General features: G+C 40.6%; 1 protein-coding gene across 3 annotated transcripts in view; it reads left to right on the top strand.

Annotated features, from left to right (window-relative positions):
* Positions 1-20,624, top strand: part of LOC139749231 (limbic system-associated membrane protein-like) — a 94,126-nt gene that overhangs the window by 56,875 nt on the left and 16,627 nt on the right. For all 3 annotated transcript variants that reach the window (XM_071662943.1, XM_071662940.1, XM_071662942.1), the window contains exon 3: positions 16,367-16,554. In XM_071662943.1, the coding sequence (XP_071519044.1) occupies positions 16,367-16,554 (188 nt within the window). The remainder of the gene's footprint in view (positions 1-16,366; positions 16,555-20,624) is intronic.

Here is a 20,624-nt window from a genome sequence, read left to right as displayed (position 1 = left end):
GGTTCAGTCGCTCACATGTACCCTTTCCTCCACATCGGGTCGGAACAAAACACCGAAGGAGAGATTCTGCAACTAGTTCGTGGTATCTAACTCCACCAAAGGAACTAGATTATAGAAATAATGAAGATAATGTGAGAAATGAAAGAAAGTTATATTCGGTGCACTATCTCTAAGTGAGTAATTGACACGAAAAGAAACTCAAGAGACATGATGGTATTTATGATATTACAACCACATTCAAGAGAGTGAAGGTCATTGACTTACAGTAGCTCCCTCGCTGTTTCAATCATCATTATGTAGTTCCTCTCTCTCTCTCTCTCTCTCTCTCTCTCTCTCTCTCTCTCTCTCTCTCTCTCTCTCTCTCTCTCTCTCTCTCTCTCTCTCTCTCTCTCTCTCTCTCTCTCTCTCTCTCTCTCTCTCTCTCTCTCTCTCTCTCTCTCTCTCTTCTTGTGCTTGATTGAGTTTCTGCATATTTGTACATATGTTGCTGTGTACAAATGCACATGAGAGTTTATATAAGCATATACATATATATATATATATATATATATATATATATATATATATATATATATATATATATATATATATATATATATATGTGTGTGTGTGTGTGTGTGTGTGTGTGTGTGTGTGTGTTCGTGTGTTTGTGTGTATACATACCTGTAAACAAATCTACTATTTTCAAGGGTAGAAACTACACACTGGCAAACATCACTCACCTTACATACTTCACTAACATAACGTAGCCACGCAGAATATAAAGTCAAGCCAGGCTGGCGCGTTCTCTGTGTATTTACGTTGCACTCTCAGTATCAGCGTTGGTAAGGTTGGTGGTTCAACGTCACAATTGCCTGGGTACAAGTCTTGACAGTGTCTTTCTTGCACCTTAAACATATGGAGTTTTTAGACTGTTTATCCTTGCAATATCTTCCCTTAAAGGGGCAGATTTAGGGAACAGTTTATGTTCGTAATAACTTACCTCATATGGAAAGATTCTGGAAACTGATTATGCTTGCAATATCTTTCCTAATAAGCATATATTTTCAGAGCCATATTTCCTTGCATTATTTTTGCTTATAGAGCAAAGTCCATAAACCACTATAATGGCGATATATTGTCTTTATAACTATTCATTCTCTAAACAGGTTGCATTAACAACATCTGTCCTTACCAGGACACATTTCTCTAAAACAGGTTTGCAGTTCCCTCGTCTAAGATACATGGACAGGCTTTTGAGATATGCAGTTCCTTCCCACATACGTTAATTCCTAGGCCAATAAAAATGTGTTACAGGAACGTCTTGACACTCGTCCCCAATATACCTTGTTAAATCTAAATCTCCCTCCAGTCTGACGTAAGCCTCACCATTTACTTGCAAATGTCAAGTTGTCATTCGTCTTTCAATATTTCAAGGGATCTCTCATGATTACTTAACTCACATATCAAATGTTCTAATATCTGTTAAGTTTCTTCTGTTTGGGGAGTTTGGTGTTATACCTCTTGTTAGGTCATGCTAACTCCTCTCTCTTCATTTTTGACGAATTCCCATACAGTGTTATGACGCAGAGAGATATGTTAAGTTTCCCATTTCCCCGTATTATGGCACGTGACTCTGGAACACGTCATGCTCTCTATTGTGCCACATAACCCAGCTGCCAACAGAATTATGACACCTGTAACTCTCATACTACGCGCCCTCCACATCCCTGAAGTATTATGGAGCATAAATGCTGGTTTAACATGGTCGTCCTGATACCATCAAAGCTTTATGGCACATCATGCTTTTTTATAGCACATGCCATCATTACTCAGAGCATCATGACCTATGATGCTTTGTTATATCACATTCTCTGACTCCTCGAAGCATTATCAGGCATATTCCTCTGTTATTAACACACTTCCTCACCCTTTAGAACATCTTGACACACCATGCTCTGTTATATGACACATCCTCACTCCTCAGAACATCATGTGGAAAGTTGCTCTGTTAAAAACAAACACCCTGACTGCTAAGAACATCATGAGGGAAGATGCTGTGTTATAATACACTCCTTCTCTCTCGCTCCTTAGTACATCATACCACACAGCTCCATCATGCCTTGAACTCTCATACCACCCCACCCACCCTTCAAACACACCCCCTCACCCGAACCCACCCACCCTTCAACCTCCCCATCCCCCATCCTCCCTCCTCCTCCTCCCCCCCCATCCCGTTCTCCAGAGAACATAATCCTGTTTGAAATTCTTGGTTAAGCCCTGTTGACGTGTGGTAAATATTTAAAAAGTTGAGGCAGTGAAAGTTTTACCGCACAGTCCCCGAACTTTCCCTTGATGTTAAGAGTTGCCTCAAGAAGATATATTTACAATTCTGATTACTCTCTCTCTCTCTCTCTCTCTCTCTCTCTCTCTCTCTCTCTCTCTCTCTCTCTCTCTCTCTCTCTCTCTCTCTTGCATGGTATCTATCTATTCTGCAAATCTGTGCTATACATCTTCTTTCAGAAAATAGCAAAAGAGACACACACACCCGTACACAAACCTTACACGAACACAAATAGATATTTAGGTAGATAGATAGATCAGCCAAGCGGTTGATACCAAAGTGTCATTATCGTAAGGTTTTCATTTTCATCTGAGAAACGGGAATATGATAAGTTTATGATACGCTTGTTGTCAGACTTGGACACACCCAGCCTACATTCGGGTAGTCACTTGTTTACCAAATGGCGTCTCATCGTTGTATATCAATTGACTGTTATATGTCTCTCTTGTGTCTCCCATGATGTGCGTGCGTGTGTGTGTGTGTGTGTGTGTGTGTGTGTGTGTGTGTGTGTGTGTGTGTGTGTACAGATTTATTAACACCACTCCCTCATCGCTGTATGCACTGCACCTCCTCAAAACTTGTCTCACTTTCCTTTCCCTGTGTTCTATACACCACTCACCCCTCACCCCGTCCTCCTCATTCGCCTACGCTGAAGCCTGTCTGATCTTATACCTCACGTCTCCTGTTCTTCACCCGGTCAGTCCTATACTGATAATGGACAAAAACCCTCCAGAGTTTTTGGGCAGCGCGGTGTATAATGTATCATGACGGGAAACAGCTTGTGAGTGAAACATTCAAGATAGGCACTCGAGTCTTTAGTTATCATGTGTGGTATAGACACTTAAGTGTGTTGCAAGCACATCTTTTAGATGTGAGCTTAGCGTTTATAAGCTCCCGATATGACAGAACTTGAATTTGACGAAAGAAGACGAAGAGTAGACGTGTGTGTCTTGCCGTACCATCATGCAACATTGAGCTACTGTTTTGAGTAAGAACTGCAGCGTAGAATGTCCTCAGCGAATCACGCCATAACGATGTAACTAGCCACCCCTCTCTACGAACCTGTGTATCCGTGAATATTCCAAGCTTTGACCAGGAAATTTCGTATCCGGAAATATCTTTCGTTTCCATACTACGAAAGGAACTGATTTTCAAATCCAGTGTAATGTATCCTGCTCGAAAGATCGAAACTCATTGCAAAGATATGTAGTAAAATTAAAAAGATGTTCTGGAAGTCAGTAAATTGCCTTACGGTGCGTCTGGTATTGCATAATGACTCATGCAATGGACCAGCGAGATCATGATGTGACTTTTGTAATGGCTTCGTCGCTAATATAAAAATAATAAGCTTAAAATCCTAGAGGCAAAAATATACACACCAGCAGGCCAGGCGTTTGAGATGGGGGATTCGCAATGAAAATCCGGATCGTGTCTATACTTTACCCTTATGTCCTGTCTCTTTCTTTTTTCTTTTTCTTTTTTCCAACGCCACATCGCTGACTCTCTGATGCGTCGGAGTGTGTGTGTGTGTGTGTGTGTGTGTGTGTGTGTGTGTGTGTGAGTGTGCGTGTGTGTTTTAAGGGCTTTACCCTTGCCTGGATCTTGTATAATGTATTCACGACCTCATTTCTTACGACTCTGATATTTCAGCTGCATTTTCAAAACGAGTCTTAAATTATACCATCCAGGTGCTTGGATTCATCCTTGGGATTATGGAGCATAATGTATACGAAACATGGTAAGGCAGGAAAGAATATTCTAATCTCATGTATATATTTATTTCTGGCAATGATTCAAGCGCCAGATCAGAGAGCAATTTTAAATAATAAGGGCCGTCAATGACGCCATTGAGCTCTGTCTCCAGCTATTTTACATGAGTTTTTGTTTGGAGTTATCTGTCCTCCGAGAGAACTCTCACTCGGGAACTAAAGATAAGGGATGAGAGCGCTCTCGGGTGGAGTAGAACGTGGTGGAAAGACAGCATCAGAGAAGGATCAGATAAGACAGATGCACAATTCTTGCAGCAAGGCAGTGTTGTGGCTTGGAAGGGGTTCTTGAAGCACAGTCCCCCTCGATAGACAGACTTCAATAGCCTATACGGAAGGAAGAATATTGAGAGAGGAAGAATCATATGGAGGAGAGAGGATGGAGTGTTGTAAGAAGATTGTCGAGCATTTTGTGCCAAGAACAGCAGTTGCCTTACCTGCTATAGGGCACCTGGAACATATTCTTCATAATATTTGTTTCTGAAGCGAAATTCTCTGTTGATTAAATCGAGTTCCAGCAAGGCACTTACTGATGATGATGTAGAGGTCCTCGTTTAGTTCTGGATGGATACTGAATGCCCCGCAATACCATATCAAAACACTGATTAATAATATCGTACTAGTGATAGTCAAATAAGCGTCTTAATTCTTATGAAACCTGTTCCAGAAGCAAAGGTCGTAATGACAGGGTCAATGGTCACTAAACAATATCAGTAGATGTGAAGTCCAGACTCTTAACTTGAGCGTGAGACGAAACAATCAATTTGTTTCTCGCGGTTAATACCACTTGAGAACTTGTCTTCAATTACCGACTTGTGGTAAGATCATTCCACCACTAGTTACGCGCTGCATCGAACGAGGACCTCCCGGCAATGAGGCGATACCAGTGAGCCATTAGATTAGACGATAAGACGTACCTAGGATCTATAAGCTATTGGGAAACAGTTCTTGATCGACTGTACCATGGAGAAGACGACTCACCAAAGGGGGACATCAAGGAAGGTGTACATTTACGGTATTTTGAAGCTGCTCAGTGCAGGATTAATGTGAACAAAAGTACTGCTCATCATAATGAGTGTGTTGTGAGTCAACCAGTAAGCGCATATGGTAATGGTCACTGTGAGAATATACTGACTTATGAAATTTGTATAAATTTGCTTTTTCATTCGTCCCTCGAGAAGGGCTTATAAAAAGTGAAAAATGTATTACAATAATTTACTTAGATCAATGGCTACTCGTCATAGTCAAGGACGAATCGATGTTACTTTGACATTCTTTAGTCAAAAGGAATTTATATTTTTTACTTAACACGACAACAAAGGGTTCGAGTAAATGTTCCAATCCCACCCCTGTCAAATGAAACCTTAGTCACTGATCAGGAGAAGCCCCAGGTGTGCAGTCTGCAACAGGCGTGCAACGAGACACACTGGTGTGTAGGTCTGGGACACTTTGAGGTCCCCATTCACTCATGTGTGTATCTTTGATATGATGATGGCTTTCTGACCATTCGTCATCCGTTCTTCATTCTCTGGTGATCTAGTTTCTAATAATAGTGATAAATAACTTTCCGGGAACTAAATACGACTTAATCCAAACACCAACAGACGATTTGGTATATGGCTGTCACTTTGCAATATCTACCTGTCAAGGATGAGTCATTTGCTCTCCAATTCTCATAACTCATCTACTGGAACATGAATATGACTTTCTTAAGAAACTATGATGATGGCCAGTGATCGACAACCTGCTGATGTAGACGATAGTAAGGGAAAACATTCAGGTAGGACTATTAAGAGCTAGATCTAAGTTGCCTGTGAAATATTTTACTTGTTTGAACCAGTGTGTTGTGAGTTAACTCTTGAGTGACACAAGACTTACATAACATCAGAACGAATTTGATCGTACAAAACCCAGTCCTCAGTGATGGAATCGTTTCTTTTGAGCTCTTTATGTATGCTCATTTCATCAACCCCACATCCTTTGCTAATTTTTCGGTAGAGTTTCTTATATGGAGTTTGCATGCAACTCACTGGTTGACCAACGACGGGGATATTCCCTTGCCACTATGCTATTCACTGAATTAAACAGTAAAAGAAAAATATGTACACACACACAGCAAAATGAAAAGAACCTTTTGACTAATCAATTTAGTAGATGCATTGAGTACAAACTCCAATAATGTAGTAGGGGTCCTCTGTTCCCTCAGAGAGACAAGGGTTAATGAGGGAAGGGCCCATGAATATCTAAATCATACTGTACTGCCAGTGCACTTGTTGGAGGGTTAAGAGTCTCTGCTACTCTGCTGGGGCGCTTATTATGAGCGTAGTGCACTGTTCCATCTGCCTCCATAATGGATAGGGTGTGGCAGCAGCGAGTGGGCGACAGTTTTTGGTCAACAACGGCAAGGTAATGGCTGGTGCGGGGGGGTTCCTGGCTGTACTAGTTGTTGGGGTGGGGTTCTAGCTGTATTAGCTGTGAGATAGGGTTCCTAGCTGTATAATGTAGTGGGCTAGGGTTCTTAGCTTCACTGGCTAGTGGGGGTTTTGATATTCATAGCTGTACTGGATGATTGGTTCGGGGTTCCTAGTTGAACTAGTTGGTGAGGGTGGGGCTCCAGGCTGTACAGGCAGAACACACTGTTTGTCTAATGGAAACACGGAGGTTCTTTGCTGCCCAGAACGACCAATGGCTCGTGGATCGGCCCACACACACACACACACGCACACACACACACACCACGCGTCACCCCGTCCCATTGTATCCATCGGCTATTGCGTTCTGCATTTTTAGAGCTGCTCTCTTTGACTGATTGCCATTCTATTGTTATCCCAGCCGTTGTATTCATTGACTTTTATGCGTGTATGTAGGTGTGCGCGTGTGTGTGTGTGTGTGTGTGTGTGTGTGTGTGTGTGTTATATGCGTATGTTTGCTTGGTATAACTTTCGGTGGCGTCACACTCACGAATTAGGAATGCATGAATTACAGGAAGGGAAGTTGAATGTGTTTATGAACTCATACTGAAGTTACGACATCCGTCATGACTGAACACTGCAGTTTGGAAGCCAAGCCATAAAGAGTGTGATGCAGTGTGAGTTTATATGAGTGATGAGTCAGTATGAGTGATGAGTCAGTATGAGTGAGTGGGAAGTATGATAAACCACGTAAGGAAATTTTAGGTTTACATGTCATGAGATTCTAGCAAATAGAAATTTGATCAGAGATATGCACGTATTTTTAGTTTACCCCCTGTGAGGTTGGTGGGGGCTAGACAGCATAATTATTTTCACACATATGGTATCAGACATAACACGAATAAATACATAGCGACCGTATCTGTTGCTATCTTGGATCAAAGTGGAAATATAATACATGCGGTAAACAATGTAACAGGGATTAATTTAAGCCCCTAAAGAGTCATTATAGTTCTGATTGTTAAAGATAGAAAGATTATAGGAGGAGGAAATAGAATAAGAAGGAAAAGAATTTCTCAACTACTATATACATATATATATATATATATATATATATATATATATATATATATATATATATATTTATATATATATATATATATATATATATATATATATATATATATATATATATATATATATATATATATATATATATATATATATATATATATATATATATATATATATATATATATATATATATATATACATACATATATATATATATATATATATATATATATATATATATATATATATATATATATATATATATATATATATATATATATATATATATGTATATATATATATATATATATATATATATATATATATATATATATATATATATCTTTGATGGCTACGAACAGAGTTGGAAATTCATCGGGAAATGTTTTAATCTTGTCGCAAAATTGCTTTGGGGGGAATGCCTTTACCGACGTGTCTCCTGCGTTCCCCCCGCCTCGTACCTTTATTACCACAGAGAAAATAGTTCATCTTGCTTCTCGTTAGTAGCATATTACCAACACTAACAACTTCTGGGACGATTAACATCCTAATATGCTCTGAGAGTCGTGCTCAACGCTGTCATACTTAAAGTTAACGTGATGTTTTGACAGATTTTTCTCCTCTCTCTCTCTCTCTTGTGATATTCCTTTTTGAAGGATATTATATAAGTCGTTAATGCGAGAATATAATAGATTTATTTCGCACAATATAAACTGACCATTTAACTTTTTTTTTCACATATGACTTGACGTTTAGGTAGGAGTTTGTACAGTCGACCACTGTGTATGATATGTGTAAGAAAGAGAGGATATGATTCAGTTTTTAAACATTCATATGCATGAGTCACATGAACAAGCTTTGGGATATTCATAAGAAAAATGCCTGAAAGTCATGGAAATCTCATTATGAAAGTGGTCTCAAGCGGGGAGAGAGAGAGAGAGCAGAAAGAAAGAAGAAAGAATGAAGAAAGAGAAGAGAAGAGAAGATATAGAGTGACCAGGCCAGGCCAGACCAGACCAGGAACACTTACCATAGAAAAAAGAAAGGATCCTAAAAGCGTGTGTGGCCTTGTCAGTGAACCACTTTGACCTATACGCGCCTTGGAATATGCGTGACCCACTCGATTCACTTACTTCTTATTCACACCTGTTCCACTATCGTCTATCAATCCTTGTTGGTCTATTCTGGTGGGGATCTGTTAAAGTGATCCCAATCAGTTCTTAGTATCTTTAGAGACTCAAGGCACATTCGAGGGAATGGTTGGGATTGGGTTTACAATTTGGACCATTTTTGCTGTTTATTCTAGTAAATTACGTTGGCTGTTGATTGATTTATCTACTCGCTAGAGTAATCTGAAAGATCTTAGTGTCAGCACTGAATTGATTTCTGATTCTCTTTCTCTTTACCGTTATCAGTGGATCCTAATGGATTCTTATGTTCTCGACCGTTCTTGAGGAATCCGGATCTCTCATCTCTCACATTTCCCTATGGGATTCTGTAAGTTCCTGGATTTCCCTAGGGACCAGAAGTTGTCCCATCTAGTCAGTAATAGGTTTTCATTGTCCCTGATTCAGCCTGTAGCTCCTCGTGTTTGCTGTGTGGTTCCTGTAATTTACTGATCTCAGTAAGCCATTTCAGGTACAGGGGACTGTGAGGAGGTCTTACGCCTGGGTTCGTATCCAGGGCCAGGTAGTAGATTCACAGTCAATCCCAGCTATTCATCATACTCTTGAGGATGGTCGATAAATGTGGACCTGGTGGCTTAGTTTGTGGTTGTGTGTGTGTGTGTGTGTGTGTGTGTGTGTGTGTGTGTGTGTGTATGTGTGTGTGTGTGTGTGTGTGTGTGTGTGTGTGCGCGCGCACATAGGAGTAAAGACATGGTCTATTGATACAAAAAGTGGGGCGACGCGAGTGCAAAAACTCTCTCCCTATAACACACAAAAGTAGCCACACACACAAGTATACATGTATACATGCCTGTCTAAGCACACACGCACACACACACACACACAAAACGTATCCCTTTGCTCATTCTGTCGTGATCTACACACATATGTACTGAAAAAAGGAAGAAAAAAGATAAGTAATCTTCGACTACCAACATATCACCTTCCACCCATTTATTTTTTTTTCCCCCACAGGAAGGCCATGTGTTTTTAACCTGTGACCAAACACATGTATCGCCCGCTTCAGTAGGTCTTAGTCTAGTACCAAGGAGACAAACACAGCCATATATATTCTTTTTTTCCCCATACTTAACGTCAACCACCACCACACACTTATATCTTACCTTTACTGGTAAAAATACGTTGATATTTCATCCTGTGGCCATACGTGTTTCCTCCTAGCGTGGATCTCTTCAGAACGAGTAAATGATTTGGTTCTAATTATTTTTTCCCCTTTTTATATTCAACTTCACTTGTGAGGATCCTGCGTCATATCCAGGTACATGCAGGTCCGGACGAACACCAGAACTTCAGGTTTATTTACAATCCGAACCGGAGCTATCCTAAACAATAACATCATTGTCCAAAAAAGCTTCCCATTTTCTTTACTTACGGTAATAGGACAAATTGAGACAAGGACAGCATAGTCGTGTATTTACAAAATACTAACTAGAGTGTTTATGCTTATGTCCCAGAACGCTGTCAAATGGCGTCTTAAATATTGCCAAAGTTGGAGCCAATGCAATCTAAGATTACTCCAAATGCATCGAAAGTCTCTCCTCTTGTTGGTCTTTAGCACAGAATGCATGAGCTTTAAGGGGAAACTTTCCGATATTGCCCCTTTGAAAGCCTTAAGAAACCAGAAGCCCAAAAGTCACTCTTGCAAGACGCTGCAAATACAAAAGACGAGAAGTGTGGGAAGGAAGAAAGACGTAAGATTCTTTTACCATCGCCTCTTCCCACTTAAACTTTACCGACAGATTATTCGATATCCATCTCTATCTCGTACGTCATACGTACCGAGCTTTGCCATGAGAAGTGTGTCTACACAATTCGTGCACACACTCTCTCTCATTCATATGTAAAATGTGTTAGACTCCTCGCCAACCAGCCGGGAAAAACTGCTTTTCATCCTCTATCTTTAGTAGGGCGATCACTCATCCCTTCCTCCAGTCCAACACTGGAAGATATAATTCACTTAACTGAAGGAAAGGGTTTGTATTAAGATGGTATATACCTTCCCCCTCGTATCATCTGAAAGTATGATTTTATGATCTCACCTCGCACGAATTTCATCAAGAAATGTATCTATCGATTACAGTTTGTCAGGATTCTTGAAACTCTCGGTGTCACTGCTCTGTTTAAGAATGGCTGAACATCTAATGCAACTTTCGTTCACTTTCCTGACCTGCATTCTTGGCAGCGAGTGTCGAATGGGAAGATGGGAAAATGCTTTAGAAGAGGACATCGTTGCAACATAATTAGCACTCGATCCTCTACGCTCTTGTCCCGAGAGAGAGAGAGAGAGAGAGAGAGAGAGAGAGAGAGAGAGAGAGAGAGAGAGAGAGAGAGAGAGAGAGAGAGAGACGACCGATCTCTCACTAGAAGCTGGTACTAACCAACTGTTAGTTTGATGTATAAGTAATAAACTCAGTACCGTATGACTGTGAGGTGTGGACATTCCTCAACACCTAAGACTCATTCTAGGAACTTCTCTATCAGTTATTCACACTACCCAGACCTCCCTTGCATCGCAGACAGGAGTGTGGCATTAAGCAAATTAAACCCAGAGTACCTCTACATCATCGACAGCTACAATACAATAACCTCCACCCTTCGAAAATGCAACAAAAATGCCTCCTGATATAGCCAAACTCCATCCCCCCCGAAAGCCAGCATTAAATTGAAAGATATCTTCACATTCGCTGTCACAAAACACCATCCTTACCTGGCGACCTCCCCTCATGAACAATTCATGACACCACAAACAAAGGAGAGTGTGACAGGAGCCACACAGTCAAATGGCTTCTCACCACTATTAGATTACGCTCTCGCGTGCAGGAGGAGGAGGAGGAGGAGGAGGAAGAAGAGGAGCTCGAGGAGGAATAGGAGGTGGTGACAGCTGATCCCTTTTTATCACAGGAAGTTGGCGTCTCTTCTCAATATGCATGAAGTCTCCGTCACCTGCTTAGAATCGATATATCTGTAAAAAGAAAAAGAAAAAGTAAAAGAAGGTGACTAAAGAGATCTATCTTGTAGGACTTTCATACGAGCATAGAAAATCCTTTAGACTCAGAATAATGCTTTTAAGTTCTGGATTTTCGTTTCTTTCTGCAGGTGATGATAGAGATGGAGAGAGAGAGAGAGAGAGAGAGAGAGAGAGAGAGAGAGAGAGAGAGAGAGAGAGAGAGAGAGAGAGAGAGAGAGAGAGAGAGAGAGGTGGTAAGGATTGATTAGTATTGAAGACATAGGTAATAAAGATGGAATGTCTCTCCTGAGGATATCTTTGTAGTTTAGCTTCTTTTTGACCCAGAGCAATCATGTCGTTGCCCAGGGGAGAGAGGACGATCACGAACAGATTGTGTGCACTAAAGGAAAGGCACCAAACGAGAGAGAGAGAGAGAGAGAGAGAGAGAGAGAGAGAGAGAGAGAGAGAGAGAGAGAGAGAGAGAGAGAGAGAGAGAGAGAGAGAGAGAGAGAGAGAGAGAGAGAGAGAGAGAGAGAGAGAGAGACTCAGTGTGTGTGCGTGTGTGTATGTGTGTGAGTGTAATGCAAAAGTGCATGCAAGAACGTACACAGAAAGATATGTGCGTTCAAACAAACGCACACAGAATAAAAAAAAGAGAAAAAAAGCGATCATACATACAGTCACGTACTTCTAAAGAAGCAGCACACAGCGTCTGGTTGGCCATAGGTGGCAGACAATCTGTGCAATGAAGAGGAACCAGCCACAGAAGCAAGAACACCCACGTAATCCCAGTCCAAGGACGTGGAAGATGAACTCCCTGGGAACTTTAATGAAACTCTGCCGTCTTAGCCAAGATATAGTGTACAAGGTGTGTGTGTGTGTGTGTGTGTGTGTGTGTGTGTGTGTGTGTGTGTGAGTGTGTGGTGAGGTCTCTGCTACCTCAGTATGCCATTGCTTTAAGGCTTCTCCGGCGAATGTTTCTCGCAAATGAAAATCCTGAAGTGCGTGTGTGTGTGTGTGTGTGTGTGTTTTATTGGAGGTCAGGAAAGTAAAGATCTCTCTCTCTCTCTCTCTCTCTCTCTCTCTCTCTCTCTCTCTCTCTCTCTCTCTCTCTCTCTCTCTCTCTCTCTCTCTCTCTCTCTCTCTCTCTCTCTCTCTCTCTCTCTCTCTCTCTCTCTCTCTCTCTCTCTCTCTCTCTCTCTCTCTCTCTCTCTCTCTCTCTCTCTCTCTCTCTCTCTCTCTCTCTGTCTCTCTCTCTCTCTCTCTCTCTCTCTCTCTCTCTCTCTCTCTCTCTCTCTCTCTCTCTCTCTCTCTCTCTCTCTCTCTCTCTCTCTCTCTCTCTCTCTCTCTCTCTCTCTCTCTCAATGATAAGGGAAACATAGGAAACATATACTACGGATGATGGTTACGTCCCAAGCTCTCACCACGTAGTTCATTAGCTACATCAGTCCAGAAGACCCGTAGTCTATCATCCACACTCTCGCTAACACGATGCCCGACCACTACTTTGTGCCTCTATCATGCATCTTTTCCGTGATATCATCCTTCGAGAATCATTAACATGCATCATTCTCTCGGATGCGATTCATATAATCATCCCCTATATGATGTATGTATCATATTATCCAGTCTAATGTATACATCACCTGTCACCACTTTTCCTATCTGTAACCCAGCCCTTCCAACGGTACATATCTGCACAACGCTGACCATTTATAACCCATGGGCTCACAAAAATTAACCCATCATAAAATAAAGCCCAGCTCCCTTCCAGCCTGTACCTGCCCGTCTTCCAGCCTGCATCCTCAATATGACCACTCTTCCTGTATCTCTAATACCTTGTATCTCTAGCTGGCTACTCCTTTATCTAAGTATGCTTTATCCTACCTTACCTCCTCTCCATATCACATCTCAAGTTTTCCCGCTCCTCTACGAGATCACCTCACTCACTCTCCAGCTTCCACTGCCTTCGATCACCAGGATGTCATTCGCTGAGACGGTATTTATTTCACCCTTCCCCTTCCACTGTCTGTCGCCTATCACCTCCTTGACGCCTGTCCACCAGCTACACCATCCCCCAACCTGCACCTTCTCTACAAGACTCTACCTACACTCCCCTGTATCTCTACAAGACTCTATCTGCACTCCCCTGTATCTCTACAGGACTCTACCTTCACTCCCCTGTATCTCTACAAGACTCTACCTACACTCCCCTGTATCTCTACAAGACTCTACCTTCACTCCCCTGTATCTCTACAAGACTCTACCTGCACTCCCCTGTATCTCTACAAGACTCTACCTGCACTCCCCTGTATCTCTACAAGACTCTACCTGCACTCCCCTGTATCTCTACAAGACTCTACCTGCACTCCCCTGTATCTCTACAAGACTCTACCTGCACTCCCCTGTATCTCTACAAGACTCTACTTTCACTCCCCTGTATCTCTACAAGACTCTACCTGCACTCCCCTGTATCTCTCAGTATTTATGAACCTTCTTGTATATCTGATGTAGCTGTAACCTGTACTTAAATAGCTTTGGGTTCGTATTCTTTCTGTATTTATCGTCAAACTTCTCGACAATTTCCAGCGATGTTGTTACCGTTATGTGTGTTGCTTACCCAGTTGTATGACCTGACCCACATGAATTACAGCGTAGTGGCCCTGTAATTACCCGATTCTTACGAGTGATTCCGAGGGAGTTAATGAGACGAAAGAAACTGATCTACAGCCATTAGGAATTGCTTCTTGGCTAAATAGTTTCATGGTCTGGTCGGCTTTCCTTCGTAATTAAAAGACAGCTTATGCTGGGGGATAACAGACGAGGCCAATTCTACACTTTGGGTCGTGCTTTCCCGACATCAAGAAACGTAAAACGCTTTTCATTTTCGCTTATTGCTTGCCACCGTGACAGCTTTAAGTGGCTACTGCGCCTCTGCTGGTAAAATTGTCACGTTGTGTATCATCTGGTAATAGAATGGAAGTTATAAATATACAGATAAGTCAAGGAGGAGCTTGTTATATTACTATCTCTGATTCCCTGTGCACTTTTTATGTCAGTTGATTATACGTTACTCAGAGAGGCTTTTAACCTCTTGATCTAAGACACTTACAGAGCACATTGATCCATGACTTTTTGTTCACTTCCACTGTCATACACAGTCTCTTTTAGACCAAATGTTTCTGGTTAGCATTGCTATGTATTCCTTTGCATATAGAAATAGATATTTTCGTGAGCTGTGAATGGTTATCTGATTTAATGCAAATGACAACTACATGAAGGGAATCACATATCTGGATCGCACTGGACACTCATAAGATCTTTAAGAATATGGAAACGTTACTTCAGACAAGACCTGGAACTCTCTCTCTCTCTCTCTCTCTCTCTCTCTCTCTCTCTCTCTCTCTCTCTCTCTCTCTCTCTCTCTCTCTCTCTCTCTCTCTCTCTCTCTCTTTATATATATATATATATATATATATATATATATATATATATATATATATATAATGTAGCTTGATTGTTGACGCTGCTTCATAACTCTGATATTTCAAAACACACAAAACCATTTTATATGGTCAGGATGCTAATCCCAGAGGCCCAAATAAATTACGGATAATTCTACCACGAGTCTCCCAAACAAGCCATAACAGGCGAGCAGGTAAACACAGAGCGAGGGTAATAACTGCTTATCCTGTTGGCTTAACTTCATTAGGCAAGTTAATGGACTGTTAAATGAACTTTCAGGATTTATATTCAAGTTTGTGTTATGGCGTTCTGACCAGCTCCCAAGTCAATGTAGGGGTACCATTATGCCTAGGTCTTTCTCTGTGGTCATGCCCAGTTCGTCCATAAATCATGCTCAGGTCGTAAATGATAATGCTCACGTCATGGATGATCATGATCAAATTATGTGTAATCATGCTCAATTTATGGATGATTATGCTGAACTGATGCATAATCTTCCTAATCATCAAATATGTTTTTCAAGTAAAAATTCATGGTAACTATTATTGTGCTCAGTATAGGATTGATTGATGGGAAAAGCTAACATGAGGAACTAATACTAAAGGAGAAAACACGAGAATTTGAAATAATGAGATGGAAGAGAATCGAATCCCAAAATAAATTCCAAGAAATCCCTTGTACTAAATAGGAGGGAATTCCACAGAAAGACAGAGGAGTATGCTCTTGGATTCCTTGACCAGTGCATTGTCCAAGCTATTTTGTCTAGGGTTTATGATATCTGTTTTTCTAGATAAGGATCAAAAAAGATTTACTTTAATCATTGTCACTACTATACGAGAAATATTCCCTCGAAATACTTTTCGAAACTGATAGATACAGCCATAAAGAATACATCTTAACAATAAGTTTCGTGTATGCAAATTTATAAGACGTTATTGTCAACCAGTTATTGATATATTTGATGTATATCTTAGAACTAAAAGTATTTCTGGAATGATTTTCAATGTATTCTATTTCAGGCCATCAAAAGAAGATCACTGTAATGTATTTCAGTGTTATATGTGTGTGTGTGTGTGTGTTTCTTTCAATTTAGAAGACTAAACGAGTCTAAATATCAAGTCTTGAGTTACAGCAAATGGATTACTACCCTTATATCTTGACCTTTGAGTCATGGTACATCTGCTTACTTCCAGTGGCGGCACTGCTGGCACCGGCAGCTGGTGAGGGCAGCATGGGCGGCGGACAGCTGGAGGTTGAGATGGGCGGTGGGTTAGTAGGAGGCGGCTCACTCGACACCGTTGCCAACAATACTCATGTCATCGTCTTACCTGGTGAAGCCGCCAAACTGGCTTGTCCCCTTCCCTCAGACGCGTATGGCTCGGTAAGTACCTGCCGCTAGTGGTTTCCTGTAGTTGGTACACTGTCACCTGTAATGAGACGTACCTTCCACCAGCAAATACATGTACAGAGAATGTTACAGTACTACACAGCTCCGTGAGGACAACCCCCCAAGAATATATTCATTTTCCATGAAGTATCATAATATCGTGAGAAACATCGTGTTTGTTTTTTTTTATAAGAAAGAAAACCGAGAAATACACACTACACACACTCCTTTGCAACACATACACAGTGTAAACCACAAATCGTCCCGTGCACACACACAATACCTACACTTACACACACACTTCCTACACGTACATATTCATCTTCCAAGAGAGTAGCACTCAGCGCTTCACTGGCGCTAAAAGCTCCACACTAACGTAATTAAGAATGTCTAAATACAAGCATATTCACAAGAGAGTGCTTAAGATAACGTCGGGTATAGCACAGCCCAGCTAAGTTCTTAACTACCTTGTGTAACTGCCTAAGATGTTATGGAAACAGACAAGTATCCCTTTTAACTAAAAGAAAAAAAACTAGAATCTATTTAGCTTTTTCGGAGTGGATTACCCCATATGATCAAGTCAGTCAAGTGTACCATATATAGATATTCTGTTGATTTTCTTTTTTTTTTTACGGGCCACCTGCTTACATTAAATATTTTTCTATACGTGCAACGTTTTCTATTGAAGAGATCATCGGGTAATCTTCATGAGACCTTACACTTACGTTGTGAATGGCACAGACATCAACAACAGCTAAAGTCAGTCCGGGTTTTCTATTTTTTTTTCTTTTTCTTCCTCCACTTATAGCAGACTGGGTCATCTTACCCTGAAGCCTCCTTGGATCCAAAGGGATGTGATGCTCATGTTACCCTGAAGCCTCCTTGGTTCCAAAGGGATGGGATGCTCTTTGGTGTATAATTTCAAAGACTAGCGAGCGTTTAGGATCACAGCGAGATCCTCTGTTCGAATTCGCAGAAAATACTTATTGGTAGATTTACATAAGACTCATATGAGTATCTCTGGTTCTCGTCGATTTGCTTTTATTCTCCCTCTGGACGCAAGGTTTATAGCTGCTGCTTGTTAACTACAGCAGAAACCAGGGGATCAGCGTTTGGTACTAAGAAACATGTCTTTCCAAAAAGTATATTTATTGGTTTCTCTTTAGTATGTCTCAAAAAACTTCAACGCAAAGAATATGCTACTAACTTCATTGATTTCATTGATTTCAATCTACTGCATGTATCTATAGAGCAACCTCATCATTTACTAGTTGTTTATCGGTTATTTTATGTCAGTGATTTTTCTTATTTCGGGAAAACATCGGTTTGTCCCTAACGTCACAGGACATGTCCTTAGACAGAGAGGAGGAGGAGGAGGAGTTGGATAACACTCACCTCTGAAGACGACGCAATAAGATCCTAAGCAGCATTAAGCTGGATGACTTTGTGACCGATGCCCCAGTAACAAGCGAGCTTGTTGCCCTTTACGCTTGATCTCAGGGAATCAGCCACCAGAAGGCAATGTTGAAGATGTGGTAAAAGAATTGCTCGTAAGGTCACACAACCTTATCGTCTCGGGTTCTACAACTGAAAGGCGAAAAGGGCGAAGGAGAAGATTATTATCTTGAAAGAAGAGAAAGAGAGATGAGCGGTCGCTTAGAAACTTACCTGACGATTTGGATTTGCAGTCAGAAAAGAACAGGCAAAAAGGTTATTTGTTGGATCCAAATATCCTACATTTTTTCCCTCAGATGTTCACGATGAGGCAGTAATGATGGTTTAGGGAAACTGAATCTTCTTTTTAGGGGGATTTTGGGCCATGGAGATGAATCGGATGAATTGGTGAGATATCTAAAAACATTCACGTTTCGGACCATCAAATAGACAGGGGTTGCTTTTGATCTGATTAAAAGGCAAAAACCTTTATCTTTCAGGCATATATCCACGAAAATTAAGGAGAACTCTCTGTAGGACAAGACTATTTTGCCTTTGGTTCAGAGCCAAGGATAGAAGAGACAAAGTAGCTACATGCGAGAGAATTGATTATCCTCTCCCTTCGGTGGCAAAGAGATAAGAGGCAATACAGTTCATTATAGAACCACAACCCATTGTCCTTCGGTTGTATAACAAAGAAACAGGAGGCAATGAAATTTGCTAAAGAACCACAAGCGCTATCATACTGTCCTGTAGCAAAGTAATGAGATGCATTACAGTTTGTTATGGAACCACAACAGCTCTCTTACTGTCCTGTCGCAAAGAAATGAGATGCAATATTGTTTGTTATAGAACTAGAACCAACAATGAAATGGTAGTAGCTCTGTAGACAGACGCTTTTCGAGTTTACAGAAAAGGATACGCAGCCTGAGTGAGACTAACTTTTTTGCTATTAATCATTCATCTAGTTAAAAAGTTTGCCACAGTAGAAATCAGTTCACCTACGATGAATAGCAAGTGGATGGAAATACTGGAATGATTCCGTGTTATATCTTGCATTATAGATCAAATGGCACAAAGTTCACATTTACAAGAAACACAAAGTATTTCTGCCGTTGACACTTTGATTATGTTCAGCTGGTCAAAGTTTTTTTACGTTTTCGAAGCCATTGTGGTCACGCTATATCCTCATTTGTCTGCCCAAGTGATCTGTGTGCAGGGTGTCATTTTCTGAGAGGAAATGGGCGATATACTTCGAATCATGTAGCAATACCAGAGTATCTTGCTACCTTAAACACACAGACAGATTAACAAACGAATAAAGAGATACCATTATTTCTTTAACTAAACTGAGTTGACATAAGGCATAACTGATTTAACGACCTCACTCAGATCAATTAACTTATATCATCTCTCAGTTCAAAAGAACTCTGATGCGATTACACTGTAAAGCCAATCCTTTTGTCTTATAGTGTCCCTCTCTTATACTCTTTTTCTTTCAAAATTATTCCAGTTATCCATGGAATAATACTTTCTTCCTCACGTCACAGCTTTGCTGTAAGTAGAAGTTTTTGTGCAAGGAAGTGTGTCACTATCCATCTTCCGATAGTACAACTCGATTTATCGCAAAGGCATCTACAAGAATACCGGCTATATATTATCATAATGACGTCTGTCTGTGTGAGAGAGCTGTCTCGTCTGCTTTCTGAGTCAGAGTTACTGAAATAGAACATCTTTTCACAGTGTTTCAGGGTATTCTGTTATGAAAAAAAGGAAACTGACTTTTACTTTGAATACACTAACTGACCCATGGTTCAAAATGTGCTCCCCAGATGTATGCTCTTTTCAACAGAAGCCAAGTTTTTCGTTCACATGTTGATTCCACTGTGCAATCTCACTCTTCTCGTACACAGAGTTCAGTAAGCCACTTATAGAAGCTTAGTATCCACAAAACCATTACTGTTCCAAGTGAGTAACTCACGGGACGTCATCGCATTAAAAGGATTTTTTTTTGGAGGGAAGCATATAACTGTATTCTTATACATCCAGTGGGCTTTAGATACCAGGATATACGGATCCTCACAAACGCAATCGATGCGAAAACTAGGAAGATTTGAGATGTATAACAATGTAAATTGTCCGCCGAAGACGTATGAATGCTGAGTTGTACGGGATCCAAACACTCGAAGTTGATCCAATCGGATATCTTGTGAGATCCGAGGATAAGGAAACTCTTCCTCTGACCGCAATCTGGTTAGGATCCCTTGAAGGGATTTCGTATGCAATGAAGTTACGGCCAGAAGGATCTCTCTAGATATAGGAAGAAGACCTATGGAAGAGAGGAATCCATCGATGAGAAAGCCGACGACGATTGAGGGGAAAAAGGATGGGGATAAATGAAGCTGATTCTCTTAGATGTATCACGGTGGGTGAGCATAAAACGAATAACATAGATGGATTTTCCGGCTGGTTGATCACTTAGGGTCACCTCTTCAGAGAACGTAACATATATATATATATATATATATATATATATATATATATATATATATATATATATATATATATATATATATATATATATATATATATATATATATATATACTAAACCAGATTAGATTTTGTTCTC

Source organism: Panulirus ornatus, chromosome 6 (assembly GCF_036320965.1).
Source record: "Panulirus ornatus isolate Po-2019 chromosome 6, ASM3632096v1, whole genome shotgun sequence".
NCBI lineage: Eukaryota > Metazoa > Arthropoda > Malacostraca > Decapoda > Palinuridae > Panulirus > Panulirus ornatus.
This window is presented reverse-complemented; position numbering and strand designations above follow the sequence as displayed.